This window comes from Eutrigla gurnardus (genome assembly GCF_963514095.1).
Source record: "Eutrigla gurnardus genome assembly, chromosome: 8".
Lineage (NCBI taxonomy): Eukaryota > Metazoa > Chordata > Actinopteri > Perciformes > Triglidae > Eutrigla > Eutrigla gurnardus.
Window position 1 is genome coordinate 19,303,705 of NC_139922.1, and position 13,856 is coordinate 19,317,560.

At 43.3% G+C, this 13,856-nt stretch overlaps 2 protein-coding genes across 4 annotated transcripts in view; both read left to right on the top strand.

Moving 5' to 3' along the window:
- Positions 1–3,531: 3,531 nt before the first annotated feature.
- hspb7 (heat shock protein family, member 7 (cardiovascular)) lies at positions 3,532–6,359 on the top strand. Its single transcript, XM_084015455.1, has 3 exons — positions 3,532–3,877; positions 5,808–5,932; positions 6,083–6,359. The coding sequence occupies exons 1-3, from the start codon at positions 3,712–3,714 to the stop codon at positions 6,260–6,262; spliced, it is 471 nt and encodes a 156-aa protein (XP_083871581.1). The 5' UTR covers positions 3,532–3,711; the 3' UTR covers positions 6,263–6,359.
- Positions 6,360–7,748: 1,389 nt separating this feature from the next.
- Positions 7,749–13,856, top strand: part of zbtb17 (zinc finger and BTB domain containing 17) — a 7,505-nt gene continuing 1,397 nt past the window's right edge. The window contains exons 1-14 of one of the 3 annotated variants that reach the window (XM_084015334.1): positions 7,749–7,902; positions 8,691–9,049; positions 9,182–9,361; positions 9,685–10,002; positions 10,077–10,166; positions 10,348–10,640; positions 10,945–11,087; positions 11,173–11,473; positions 11,616–11,703; positions 12,166–12,282; positions 12,401–12,521; positions 12,739–12,869; positions 13,016–13,279; positions 13,400–13,489. In XM_084015334.1, the coding sequence (XP_083871460.1) occupies positions 8,845–9,049; positions 9,182–9,361; positions 9,685–10,002; positions 10,077–10,166; positions 10,348–10,640; positions 10,945–11,087; positions 11,173–11,473; positions 11,616–11,703; positions 12,166–12,282; positions 12,401–12,521; positions 12,739–12,869; positions 13,016–13,279; positions 13,400–13,489 (2,341 nt within the window). In that variant the 5' untranslated portion in view covers positions 7,749–7,902; positions 8,691–8,844. The remainder of the gene's footprint in view (positions 7,903–8,690; positions 9,050–9,181; positions 9,362–9,684; positions 10,003–10,076; positions 10,167–10,347; positions 10,641–10,944; positions 11,088–11,172; positions 11,474–11,615; positions 11,704–12,165; positions 12,283–12,400; positions 12,522–12,738; positions 12,870–13,015; positions 13,280–13,399; positions 13,490–13,856) is intronic. The other 2 variants (XM_084015333.1, XM_084015335.1) reach the window with 2 other exon arrangements.

Below are 13,856 nucleotides of genomic sequence, written 5' to 3' on the forward strand. Positions count from 1 at the left end.
ACAAACAGTCATAGTCTTCAATACAACTATTGATTAGTAGAATAGTGGCGGTGCCAAACAACAATAATCGAAAACGTTGAATCATTTTGCCTAATTTTTAAATGGTGAGTTAAGTTTCCTTCTGATTATCTGCCCCCCATTATTACACCCATCACCATTTAGAGCTCTCATGGATACAAACAGACGTCTTTACTATGACCTTCCTTTTGTTATTGATCGACTTCGAAGGTCATTTTTGAAAAGCCCCGCAGGAAAAAAAGTAATTCAACGCGAAACGATCACGAATGTTGTAAATATCCAACAATCATGATTAGGTTAAAGCCAGCACACTGCTCAAGGTCAAGGTAATCATTGTTCAGAGCCTGGAACACGCACACACTTTAATTGAGTGGTTAATATTTATTTTCCTCCATTTCACCTCCCTTTAGGCTTCCAATAAGAGCTTGTGGAACCATGGAAAATACACACACATGCAGACAGCATTACTCACTACAAAAACACAGCGAGGCACAACACAACACAGCCAGATGGGAAGTTACTTTATATAGCTCTCATTAACGATTGTTGACAACCTGAGAAGTTTCTCCTCGGGCCTCATCAGATAAGGCAAATCAAATTATGTTTACAAATCCCCAAACTGAATACGAATATTTTCACAAATTAATATAAGCAGAAATCACAAGTTAAACGTTCTTATTTTTATGATACATCATGAAATACAAAACCACATCTGGGATTTGCAGGAGAAGCGAACAGCTGTCTTCCTGTCGGCCATGTGTGGACTGTAACAAAATCCATATCATAGTCCATATCAGTCACGTGTCCATAATGCCACAGCTGGATGCGTCACATACACTTAATGAGCGTCTGTGTCAGATAGCGTTGTTTGATGTATTGGGAGTTTATCAGGAAACATTTAATGCATGTCCAAACATTTTATATGTGTCCATGTTAACAAGTGATGTTGCCCCCAAGTGACAAAAGAATGAATTGATGCAGCTTGACAGTGTTGCATTTAGTGGGATAAATGGGGGCCAGAAATGGAATATAATATTATCAAGAATGTTTACTTTTGTGTATAATCAATAATAATAATAATAACCTTGGCTCTGGTTAGGGCCATTTGAAGGTCCAAGTTTTCCACCGTTGCACAGGAGAAGTTTCAGTTGGTTGCAATCTGTAACCTCGCCACTAGAGGTGGCCAGATCCTACACACTCGCCCTTTAACAAAACGTTTAATTATTCTTTCCCCATATGATTGCTATATGAATCAAATGACTACAAATCAACAAAGAGCAGTTTATTCATTTTTAAAATTTTTACAATTAGTACAATTAGTTTTAAAATTCCAATTCTACTTTTTGGACTATTTTGTACAAGAGTGCAGCTTTTAGAAGATAATGTCCTTCGGTCAGTGAAGCCAGTGAATGGATCTCCCAGTCTTAGAGGTTTGAGACGACCTTCCAGCTCCACACTGTCGATCACTGTGGGAGTCGTCTCTCTGCAACATTATGTAACACCAGCAGCTGAGGCAGACTCAACCCAAACACAGGCGTGTGTGTGTGTGTGTGTGTGTGTGTGTGTGTGTGTGTGTGTGTGTGTGTGTGTGTGTGTGTGTGTGTGTGTGTGTGTGTGTGTGTGTGTGTGTGTGTGTGTGTGTGTGTGTGTGTGTGTGAGAGAAACAAACATAGGGGTGACTCGATGTCGTGGAGCTTTATTTCTTCCCTCTCTGTTGTTATTCCTGTACGTCATTCTCATATTTCTTTTGTTCCTGATGGCCGACTTCCTATAGTTATTATAAGAGATAGTTTATCTTATTTAGTTGGGATTCTCTCTCTTATGGTGAAACTTTGACTCCATCCAAGCTTAGTTGTAGGATAACAACACGTAGTGTTTATGTGTATCTTCATTTACTGATACATCCCTGAAGGAGACGTAGACGCCTGAATAAGACCGCTTTCTAAATTTTTTAATTCCTTCACTTTAGAATAATCAACAAATGCAGAACAGCATTGTGGGTCAGATGGGTCAGTTTGATACCAACACCAGTAACTATCCAGTATTTCACAGTAAAAATAAAAAGGCATACTTTATCGGCAATGATACGTTGTGGTTTCTTTGTTTCCTTCTTTTGACAAATGTACTTATTGTAAGTCGCTTTGGACAAAAGTGTCTGCTAAATGACCTAAATGTAAATGTAAATGCATAGAAAAATTTGCAAAAATGCATTATTTTCATCAATTTTTTCTTTGCTTAGCATTTTATGACCCCTCAAGTTTATCTTTCAACCCCTCTGGGAGATTCAACTTCCAGGTTTGGAACCATTGGTTTTAGTATTTGACCTTATTTCCTTGCGTGATTTGAAAACAAAGACAACTGCTAAACAGTGTAACTTTGAATGACAGGCCAGTACGAACCAACAACATGAGTGAACTATGGAGGGGGGGGGGGCTCTGTGGCAGGAACACAGTGAGTTGCTGGGCTGGATTTAGACTTTAGCAGGGGGATCTGAGCTCTATACCCATAAGACTGGAGGCACATATGACTCATGTCATTTTGTAATGGGTGGGTAACCTTTCAAACATGGCTTCTAAACAAAAGATTAAAAAAAATGGAAAGGATAAAAAAGTTTTATTTGAACTGCAGACTCGAATTTCAATTTCGAGACGTCTGTGAGGAGGAATATTTAATATCAATGTGAAGCAGAAGACAAATACATTTTGTCAATGAGCCCATTAATGGATTTGAATGGATTAGATGTCAGCAGCAACTAGAGAGGACGAGCAATGAGTGTTTTCTAATCATGATGGCCTGTGCTCGGGTATTAATAGCCACAAAGCAATGTCACTACTAAGTCCCCTGCTCCCTCTGACGGCTTTGTTTTCGAGCACATTCTTTCCATCTTTGTTTTGCTCTCAACTTATCCTCTGAAGAGGCGAGGCTCCTTTTATTTTAACATTTCAGCTCACTCTCCTCTCTCCACCAGGCGGGAGAAAAACACCATTTTTCAGTGAGTCATTCAGTGCTAATGTTGTGTGCTTGGGGATGTTCATATGAACAGATGACCAAAAAAACATCTCTAATGAAATGAAACCGTGGTGTGAACACATTGGACACAATGTCATTTAATGGCCGTGTGAGTGTTTTCGGGACAAAGGCGAAGCAGAACAGACTGATGAGCGATGGAGTGCAGGAAGGCAGTTAAACAGAGGAGTGGGAAGCTATTTCAGGGATGGTGTGTCTGAAATGACAACTGTTCCCCCTCCTGTCCCTCGCCCCCTGCTCTTGCTCTATCTCTCTCTATCATATCCCACTCTCTCGCCTGCCGTTAACCTCAGCGCCTTCGATGCCCAGAACCTTTTCGAACAACAGACCCCTCTTTCCATCGCTCTGTGTGTCTCATGATAAATATAGAACACTTACCCTTTCCCGATGAGCTGTGACACACGTTCGCACCGCCCCGGCCCCGTACGTATATAAAGGGCCAAGGCTGGCTGGCTGCTGGACAGTGGGATAATAAATGACCAAATACAAAGGAGAGAAAAAAACAAATAGAAAAAAACAGAAGAAAGACAGAAGAGTTGTTATTTATTACGTTTAAGCCTCTGGAAGGGTCCCAGAGTCCACCACAAGAAGAAGCAACCTCTCTCCACCTCCCTCTTCCCTCCCTTCACTCTCCTCCTCTGCCTCACCCAGCACTCTCAGCCATCCATGAGTGCGACCAACTCCTCTGCCTATCGATCGGAGCGTAGTTTCCACCAGACCTCATCTTCGTCCTCATCCTCTGGGAACCCATACATGGAGAAGAGCCGGGGACTGTTCGCCGAGGACTTTGGTTCCTTCATGAGGCCCGGGAGCGACGCGTTGGCGTTTTCCAGTAAGTTGGAAGCACTTTCAGGTCTTTGTAACTTGTTTTTCTATGTTAAAGTGGAATGAAAATAATAGCAAGAGCTGGTTAAAGAGACAGCTTTGACTGTAAAGTAGATGTATATCTGCTTTGAAGTGTGTGGGGTTTTTTTTCTGCATAAAGCACATCTGAGGAGACAGTTCAAATAAGGGAGACAACAGGCAGGACTGAGTTAAGAAAAGGGGACTCTGATGTTGTTAATGTGTATGGTTTGATGGAGGAACCGAAGGGTGAAAAGAAAAGTTGTCGCTTTGTAAGAATGGAAGCTTTCTCTTCGGGTTTTTCAGGTGTTTGGGTGTTTTAAAATGTACATCAACAGTTTACAGTAACTGGTTCCTCCTGAGGCTCGATCATGTGAGCAGGCCGGTGTGAACCGTTCTGTCAGCTCACGCACAGACGTGTTAATGTGTGACATCTGACCTTTAAATGGCCTCGGAGGCCATGTGGCCCGTGTGTCAGGGGAAGAGAGAGATTGTTTTGGAAGCGTTGTGGGTATCCTATAGGTGCAGTACGGGAGCCCCGAGTTTGGGTGCAACTCGAGGGAAAGCAGGGCGTACGTGTGTGCACGTGCACAAGCACAGATGCGCGTGCACGTGCACAAGTGAGCCTCGGGAATGCTGGACTGACTGCCAGCGGTGTGACCTCACACGCTGAGTATCTGCAATGACGCCTGCATAAGGAATGACCAGATGGTTGCCCGGTGACCGGCGTACACACCAAATACATACACACACACAGTTGGGATGATGTCACACAGTCAAGCGAACCTGCAGTCAGAGCTAATATTTCACGCACACTCATTTCCAGTCTGTGTGTGAGGTCATTAGTTCTTCAGTGAGCTCAGAATCACTGGGGACAGACACTGGCTGAGAGATCAGGCTTGTATCATATGTTCTATGTTACTGCCATAATGCTTAGTGACAAAACAGATCACTAAAGCTGCCCTAATCAATATCTGTTACATTTATAGCGATAAACACACAGAGAGGTCTCACTCGACTCTTTTATCTCCTTCTTTTGGTTTTCCACTTCCATCTACTTTATTTTTCTGCAGCATATTTTAGTGAAATTGGTCGGATAAATCTGTTTGCGAAACAGAGACACAATTAGCAACTGGCTGGGGAAGAAAAGAACATTCTTGGTAGTTGTTAAAAAAAACGAATGCTGAAATCAGATCTTATTATGCATATCTGAACTACTTGATAATGTGATACTTTATAAGAATACCACCATGCCAATTATGCTGACTCCAACCTATGGTTTACCCACAGAGAGCCTAATCAGAACGTCTTGAACTTTGTTCCACAAATAAGAAAGTTACGTTCAGAATTCTCGTAGCCATTTGTTAACAGTATGTCATACATTTCAAGTATTTGCTCTAAACAAAGCTGGTCAATTAAAACAAATAATTTTTTATTTATATTTTTTCCCCTACTGATCTTTTAAGCCTAATCGCGTTCCCAGGAAATACACAGAGCCGTGCTAGATCAGCCAGCTTGGTCCAGGTAACAACGAAGTGATGACCATTTTATGAGGAGAGCAGTAGTTTACAGTATAGAATATACTGTTGGAAGGAGAGAAGATCCAGTTCCTCCTCAGTAAATAACCATCTACCAAGTTCAGCCACTTCATCAGCCACTGGGAAAGCTGAATAATTGATTTTAGTTGGCATAAAATGAAAATAACTGAAAATTAATAACATGGTCTAATCTTTTAAATCAATGTCCGCCTGTAAATTGCGTGTAACCGATCTCTAATGGAACAACACCTGCACCATCAGCCCACGATTATCAGATTAGAAAGATATGAGTTCCCCGTCTTTAGCATGCAAAGAAAGAAAGAAAGAAAGACATGCTCCTGTTTCCCCCTAACATCCTCTCTCATCTTGTCCCGGGTTTAGGTGGATCTGGAAATATCAAGACTCTTGGGGATTCGTACCAGTTCACAGTGGACGTGCGAGACTTCTCCCCTGAAGATGTCATCGTCACCACATCCAACAACCAGATTGAAGTTCGTGCGGAAAAGGTGGGCAACCTTCTTTTTTTAGAATGGATGTATAACATCAGTCTTTCAAATAGTGTTCCCATGACTACATCCTATATTAGACTAGGGCCCGTGGAGCAGACGAGTCCCTTTCATCTATGTCACCACTCACTAATATTCTGTCTTTGGCAGTTGGCCCAGGATGGTTCGGTCATGAACACTTTCACACACAAGTGTCAGCTCCCTGAGGATGTGGACCCCACCTCAGTGACGTCATCGCTGGGCACCGAGGGGACCCTGACGGTGACGGCACGGCGACACCCGGCCAAACACGAGCTGGCACAGACCTTCCGCACCGAGATCAAGATCTAGAGAGGGACACGCCCCCCTCGCCACAAACCTCTCACTTTTTGTGTTTTTACGCTACTTCCTCTATTTCCTGTCTTCACTTAAACCATTCTACTTTAGAGCCGCGTCCTCCCTCCATGGCTGCAACCGTGCCCGTTGATGCTCACTTCTGTTCTGAGGTAGTTCAGCGTGCACGGCGGCGATAGGTCAAACCTGTATGTAGCATGTTGAGACAGGGGTAGGACATGTACAGCATTTTCACACACAAATACAAAAATAGAAGACTAATTAAAATTGATGGTTGCCACATAAGTTATTGTATATTTGTGTGAATAAAATGATCCTGCTTTGACAATAAACATCTGGAAATCTATACTTTTTTTGACTGACATATGGCATTACAAATTATTTTCATTGAAGGCGTGACCCTGGAGTTTGGCGTTAGCAACCAATGAAGAGTTTTTATTCTATTGTTTAACTGCTAAACTGCTTGGGTATTTAAACATTTGATTCATTATTTACTTCTTGAAAAAAGAAAAGAACTAAACACCATTTAGCATTTAATTTGAAGAACTGTTAATTGAAAATATAAAAGGTAGTTTTTAGGAAACTCTCCTTTTGGTTTATGCTCTAAATTATGGTTGTGGAGTCTTTCTTGGGGGAGACAAAACCTCAGTATTAAAAACTTGGGACCCTCTCCAAGATGTAATATTTAGCGCAGCACCAGCATTCAACAATCGCTGTCTTTATTAAATATGTCAATGAATAAACAATCAATTTTGAATGTACATATATATATATATATAATAAAAGAAATATAATAAAGGTGGGTAAGCAGTGAACACTACTCTCAAAATCAATATGAGACTAAGCTTAGAGGGTAGAAGGTGCTTCTATTCAGTCTTTTGTGCGATGATGCTTTCATGAGGCATCTGTCCTGTTTTCACAAGAGAAGAATAAGGCTCTATTCAAGCACAATCATTTCGACGCCTTTGTCATGTGGCTGTAATTAACTGTGTTCGCATTTATTCTCCTTCCTAGTAAGACCACATAACAACAAAATTTTGCCCATAATATTGTAGGCCTACTATAATTAACTAGCCTGAAATTATGTTTTTTTATGTCACCTTGAAGAGTGCTTTGGAAGTGGTTCTGCATCATTATTCTCAAAAGACCTTATAATAACCTACACATTATTTTGGTATTCAGTAGACTTACAATAAAGCCGGTTTTATGAATTTTAATTTAACATTAAAGATAAGACTAAATGCTGAATACAGTTCTGCCATTCATCCAATGGCTCCAAACCAGTTTAATACCATCTAATACGTTGCTGCTGGTGGTTGTGGTGTGCGTGTGTCACTGAGTCGATGAGAAAATCTTTATTATTATCAATAACGTAGACCACAGAGCTCGAGCCCGTTGCGCCACCCCGTGGTCGTCGTCAGCACGACACGCGTTCACACTGCGCGTGCTCCTGTGATACATCCGGCCGGTCCCTATCAATCGATCAGAGAGAGGAAGATGGCGCTGGATGGAGTTAACGGGGCAGGATCGATCACCGAAAAACTCGATTGGGTTGTTTTTTTCTAACTGGGCAAAACGCTCCGTGTCGCCGCCCGAGCGGCCGCTTGAACCCGGACCGAAGAAGCAACCAGGAGGAGGTACGTCTGGAGTTCGTTTCTAGTAAAATGGCGCTCGTTTGAAGCGAAACGAGTGAGCTAGTCGAGAAAACAAGGGATGAAGAGAAACCCGACGCGTCGGTCCGCCATCTTGTCCCTCCACTACATGTATGTCAAGGCACGCTAAATTAATCCCTGATAACAAAGCTACAAGGATGGAGGAATTGTAATCGATGTATTGCACTGTCAAACCAAACTGTCAACAACAAAAAAAAGCGTTACAAAACTTAATTTCCAGTTTAACTCCGATATATAATCGTACGGCCATCATGACATCGGTTGAAGCTAATTTCTAGTGTCATTCTGGTTCAGTTTTTTTTAATATCTGTATCGCGTAACGTATTTCCTGGTGGTGTCCTGTAAAGCAGCCTGATATGTACACGCAGACTCTGTCATTCACCAACAGTATAGCACAAACCAGCACACGTTATACACGATAAATAAAAGTAGTTGTATTAACACGAAGGAAGACACACCTACATGTCACTTTGGTTATTTGTGTCTAACAAAGGTAGTGTTTCATTACATTGAAACAAGGAAAGGACATTTAAAGAAAACTATCCATACTGACTACAGTACAGTTTTAATTCCATGGATCTTTATTAATGTTGAAGGCTGATCCTCTGTATTTTGTTTCATATTACGCACACACACATCGCTCAAACCAGTCAACTGTTATCATGCTGTTATTATTATATTCTTTGCTGTACTTTGCTCGGGGAGGAGCCGTCGTCACATCAAGTCAATATTTATATTACCCAATATCACAGATTTGCTTCCAGGGGCTTTACACTCTGAACAACACACGACATCCTCCGCCCTTTGACCTTTTGACCCTTGAGAGTGACCCCTGACGTGTCGGCTGTCCACAGAGCCTGTTGCCTGCTCGCCGGCCTCTTCCACCGTCCTCGAGCCTTCGGGAGGATGGAGTTCCCATGGCACAGCGGAAAGGTTCTGGAGCAGCTGAATCGCCAGCGCAGGCAGGGCCTGCTGTGCGACTGCACCTTCGTTGTGGACGGGGTGGACTTCAAGGCTCACAAAGCCGTCCTGGCGGCCTGCAGTGTCTATTTCCGCACCCTCTTCCTGGACCAGAAGGATGTGGTGCATCTGGACATCAGCAATGCAGCAGGTGGTTTCCCCATCAGATACGTATCACACATTACATGTTTAATTTGTTTTGTCATCTTCCAGTGCTTTACTTAAATAGTAGTAACGCCACCACTCCTGCTGTATAACCAAACCTGATGTATTGTCATTGCAGGTTTAGGTCAGGTGCTGGAGTTTATGTACACAGCCAAGCTGAGTTTAAGTCCACAGAATGTCGAAGACGTGTTGGCTGTTGCAAGCTTTCTACAGATGCAAGAAATTTTAAATGCATGCTCTGCATACCAGTCGATGGCAAATCCAGCTCCGTCCCTCATAACACTGGATTTCTCCGTTGGTGAGTCCAGATAAATCGAAATCTTGATTTTCATGTCTGAACTGTTTCAATAATCTGTGCCCTCAATTATACAAGCACTAAATGTTGCTATAACAAAGGTTGTTATATTGATTCATCAAATGTTAAATGTATTTCTCTGACATGATGACTATGATACATTTTTAATGAAATCCACATTCTGTCCAAAATGGATCGATCTACTCTGGTCACTTGAAATTCAACCTTTTAATTAAATTCTAAAATGCTGTCCATGAAATTAAATTGTCCACTGTGTTCCATTAAGAAAGGAAACCTTTCCAATTTTGTCTTTAATTCCAATCCAGAAGAGAAACGAAGTGAAGTAGAGCGGCGAGAGGAACTGGAGGGTGACCTTGCAGAGGTGGCGTCTCAAACACAGGAGAGTCCTAGCACCCCCGCAGAAGAACAAATGCCCACACAAGATCAGGACGCTTTAAAGGAAGACGTCTCCGCTGAAACGCAACAGACTGTTTCTTCCAGCGCCCCCTCAGGCCGAGGACGACCCACCAAAACCTCCCCCGTTTGTGCTCAGAAGAAGATATCTGTAAAGACGGAGGAAGAAAGTGCTGCACCAGATGCACCTGGATTTCGGGACGACCCCTCTGACGCTGACTACACGCCCAGTGAGCACCTATTATTGAATCAAATGTCTTCCACAAGTGTTGCTCTTTTTACTAATTAAGTTGCCTATTTACAGAATCGCAGCCGAGATCTGCTGGCAGCTCGTCCTACATGAGCTCTCGGGGGAGAAGAATCAGAAAACCTCCTCGACGAAACTTCCCACCTGGTGAGCAGGCCGAGCTAGTTTGCTCTGCAGTATCGACTTAAAACACACCCCTTTCTTCTGAGCACGGAGTATCATCATGCAGAAATATTATGGACATATAATATTATGGCTTTCTGAAACCTCCAGTGAAGATGTCAGACAGTATGTCATTTTAAAGAGTTCTCTATTGTCACCCTCACAGACAACGACTCGGAGGAAGAAGGCCCATCAAAGAGCAAACCTGAGGAGAACGTGGCAGTGACGGCAGAAGTGGATCTACTGACTGAAGAGACTGACTGTGAGGAGACTGGTGGTGGGGAAGCTGAGGATGAGGATGATGATGATGATGTGGAGGGGTCTGAAGAAGAAGAAGAAGATGATGATGAGGTTGTCCAGGAGGGGGAAGGAGCAAATGCGGGTAGCGACCGAGACGGGAGATCCATGAGCAGCCGATCCGAGTCAAAGCCGTACAGCTCTGTGACGCACGAATGTGAGGTGAGGAACTGAAGTAACGGAATATATTTACAATTTGTAACTTCTTTACTTTGGCGTTTACATTTTGTCAGGTGTAATGCTGTTTGTGCATGAAAGTAGAAACAAACCTTATACGTTCTATATAGGCATTAAAGCTAATATATCTGCATCAAACATGGAAAGGTTGGCGATGCTGGGAACCTTTTCTGCAAATCTTGGTGACGTAGGGAGTTCAGGGGCAAATTTTAGTAACATTTCCATCAAAATCTTTAGCATTATAGCGTCTGGTCAGCTCACTCTTCACGACACATTTTCTTCCTTCCAGGACTGCGGGAAGAAGTTCACCCACACGGGTAATTTCAAGAGACACATGCGCATTCACACAGGAGAGAAGCCGTTCAGCTGTCGGGATTGCAACAAGGCTTTCTCTGACCCCGCAGCTTGTAAAGCCCACGAGAAAACACACAGGTGAGTTTTTTTAATCGTTATATTCAGAGACATTCAGTTTCCCGTCGTGTTCCTATCTTAAATTGCCGCCCTGTTGCCTTCCAAGCCCCCTGAAGCCATACTGCTGCTCGACCTGTGGAAAGAGCTACCGGCAGATCAGCCTGCTCAACCTCCACCGCAAGCGGCACACGGGCGAGGCGCGGTACAGCTGCGAAGTGTGCGGCAAGCTCTTCACCACGTCTGGAAACCTGAAACGCCACCAGCTGGTGCACAGCGGCGAGAAGCCGTACCACTGCGACTTCTGTGAGAAGTCTTTCTCCGACCCCACCGCCAAGATGCGACACCTGGAGACGCACGACACGGAGAAGGGCAACAAGTGTTCACACTGCGACAAGCGCTTCAACCAGGTAACGACATGTTTGTGGAGGTTTTGTGTCAGAACTGAACTGTAGAAAACCTGAACGCGGTAACCACATATACATACAGTTACTGAGTACTGAGATTTTGAGTGCGTTAACCAGCATTGCCCTGATTTTGTGTTTTCCTTAGCCCGGAAATCTGAAGGCTCACTTAAAGATCCATATCACAGATGGGCCTCTCAAGTGCAAAGAATGTGGCAAACAGTTTACTACCTCAGGTAAGCAGATAGAACGGACCATGTTTTCTTTAGTTTACCTCTGTTATACAGTGATCTTAACTTGTTAACTTAACAAACTGGAATTCTAACTCTCTCAAATGGAGGATTTGCAGCTTTTTCCACACATTTCACATGAAGTGAGTAAGATACAGCCAGTGATGTTCACACACAGACTGACCTGTAACATAGAGATGGAGCTTAGACTTTAAACGTACAGATCCTTGAAATGGAAGCTGTGTATTCACCTCCTGAAACTGACCTTTTTCAAGTATTTAAATCGTATTTTAACCATTCAAAAGAATGCATTAACAAATACAGTAATAGTTTTCTTGGCAATTTATTGAAAGCAAACACAATTTGAGCTGCTTTCAGTTTTTCTGCGTGTTATCTAAAGGTAGTTAGATGTCTGTAGTTGTCTTTGGTCTGAGGCCTAACATTTGTCTGACGTTATCTGCTTTTTAGGAAATCTGAAGAGACACCTGCGAGTCCACAGTGGGGAGAAGCCGTACATCTGTATGCACTGCCAGAGGGCCTTCAGCGACCCCGGAGCTCTGCAGCGGCATGAACGCATCCACACAGGTAGTTTTGTGACATTAAGAGACATGCGGAAGCAGCATAGAGTCGTTTCTCAATCTGAAACCCCACGTGGATATGATCTGTATCGCACATTGGTGAGACTGTAATTTATGTTCCACAGGAGAGAAGCCCTGTGTCTGTCTTATCTGTGGCAAGGCCTTCACGCAGGCCAGCTCACTCATTGCTCACGTCCGCCAGCACACCGGAGAGAAGCCCTACGTGTGTGATCGCTGTGGCAAAAGGTCAGCAAACAGATAAATCTGTGCTACAGAAGGCTCGCTGTTCACATTCACTTGGGGCAATACTTGAGAAATATAACATGAGAACACTAGAAGTAAATGAGAAAAAATGTGTATTTTTTTTCTTTTGTCATTCTTGTGAACTAACCGTTAAAATGCGATCCCAGGGTATGTGCAGGACTCAGAATGAGTGATGTATTTCATGTCTCTGTCTGGATAGGTTCGTGCAGTCCAGTCAACTGGCTAATCACATCCGGCATCACGACAATGTCCGGCCGCACAAGTGTCAGATGTGCAACAAGGCATTTGTTAACGTCGGAGACCTGTCGAAGCACATTATCATCCACACAGGCAAGGACAGAATTAGTCTCAAATATTTGCAGGACTTGAAGGTAATGGAGGAAATTGGGAATCGATCTTTTCTCTCCTGTTAAGTTTACTCGCATCCAGCGGAGTTCCCACCTTTAAATCTTCTTTTCTCCGCCCTGCCGTCTCAGGGGAGAAACCTTTCCTGTGTGATAAATGCGGCAGAGGGTTCAACCGGGTGGACAACCTGCGCTCCCACGTCAAGACCGTCCACCAAGGCAAGGCCGGCATGAAGCGGCTGGTGTTAGCCGAGGGCAGCGCAGATGATGGGGTCGATGGGTGCGCAGGGACATCCACCTCCGACAGCGAAATCAACATAGTGACCGTCACAACAGAGGACATCGTCACCCTGGCAACCGAGGCCCTGGCAGCCAGTGCTGTAGCTCAACTGACAGGTCAGTCCAGGCCGAGTTCAGTGTGCGAGTATCGCCCCCGGACGTCAGCGGACAGTAACGGAAGCATGAGGATTAATGAGCTTAGAGAGTGTTTGTTTACGTTGTGCCGTCTCTTTACAGTCGTTCCTGTGGCTGCTTCGGTGTCTGCAGACGAGACGGAGGCTTTGAAAGCTGAAATCACCAAAGCAGTAGAGAAGGTTCAGGAAGCAGGTAAGACAACCAGCATAGCTGAACCTGTTAACTGAATGCTGCAGCAGCATTATTCCATCCTGAACCCTGGATTTGGGCAGAATTGGCACACATTTTACTAAAACAGCTTCAAGAAAAAATGTTGTTATATTTCCTATTTGAAACACAATCATGTCTATCATTGGTGTTATTTAAAAAATATTAATTTTAACATTAAAACAGAATGTCCAAAACCGTTGCAAATGAAGACATTTAATCAATGAATGCTACAATGGAATTACTGACCTATGAAGTAAAGCTGAACGATTTAAAAAATAGATCTTTTGACTGATTTTGCAACTTGCAATGTGATTTGCAATATTAGAAGGAATGATTGATGTTTTGATAT

Excerpts from the sequence above, each read along its gene's own strand:
- hspb7 (XM_084015455.1), top strand. The coding sequence starts at position 3,712 with ATGAGTGCGACCAACTCCTCTGCCTATCGATCGGAGCGTAGTTTCCAC. Across the intron at positions 3,878-5,807 it reads CGACGCGTTGGCGTTTTCCA|GTGGATCTGGAAATATCAAG; the intron begins GTAAGTTGGAAG and ends TCCCGGGTTTAG. Across the intron at positions 5,933-6,082 it reads TTGAAGTTCGTGCGGAAAAG|TTGGCCCAGGATGGTTCGGT; the intron begins GTGGGCAACCTT and ends TGTCTTTGGCAG.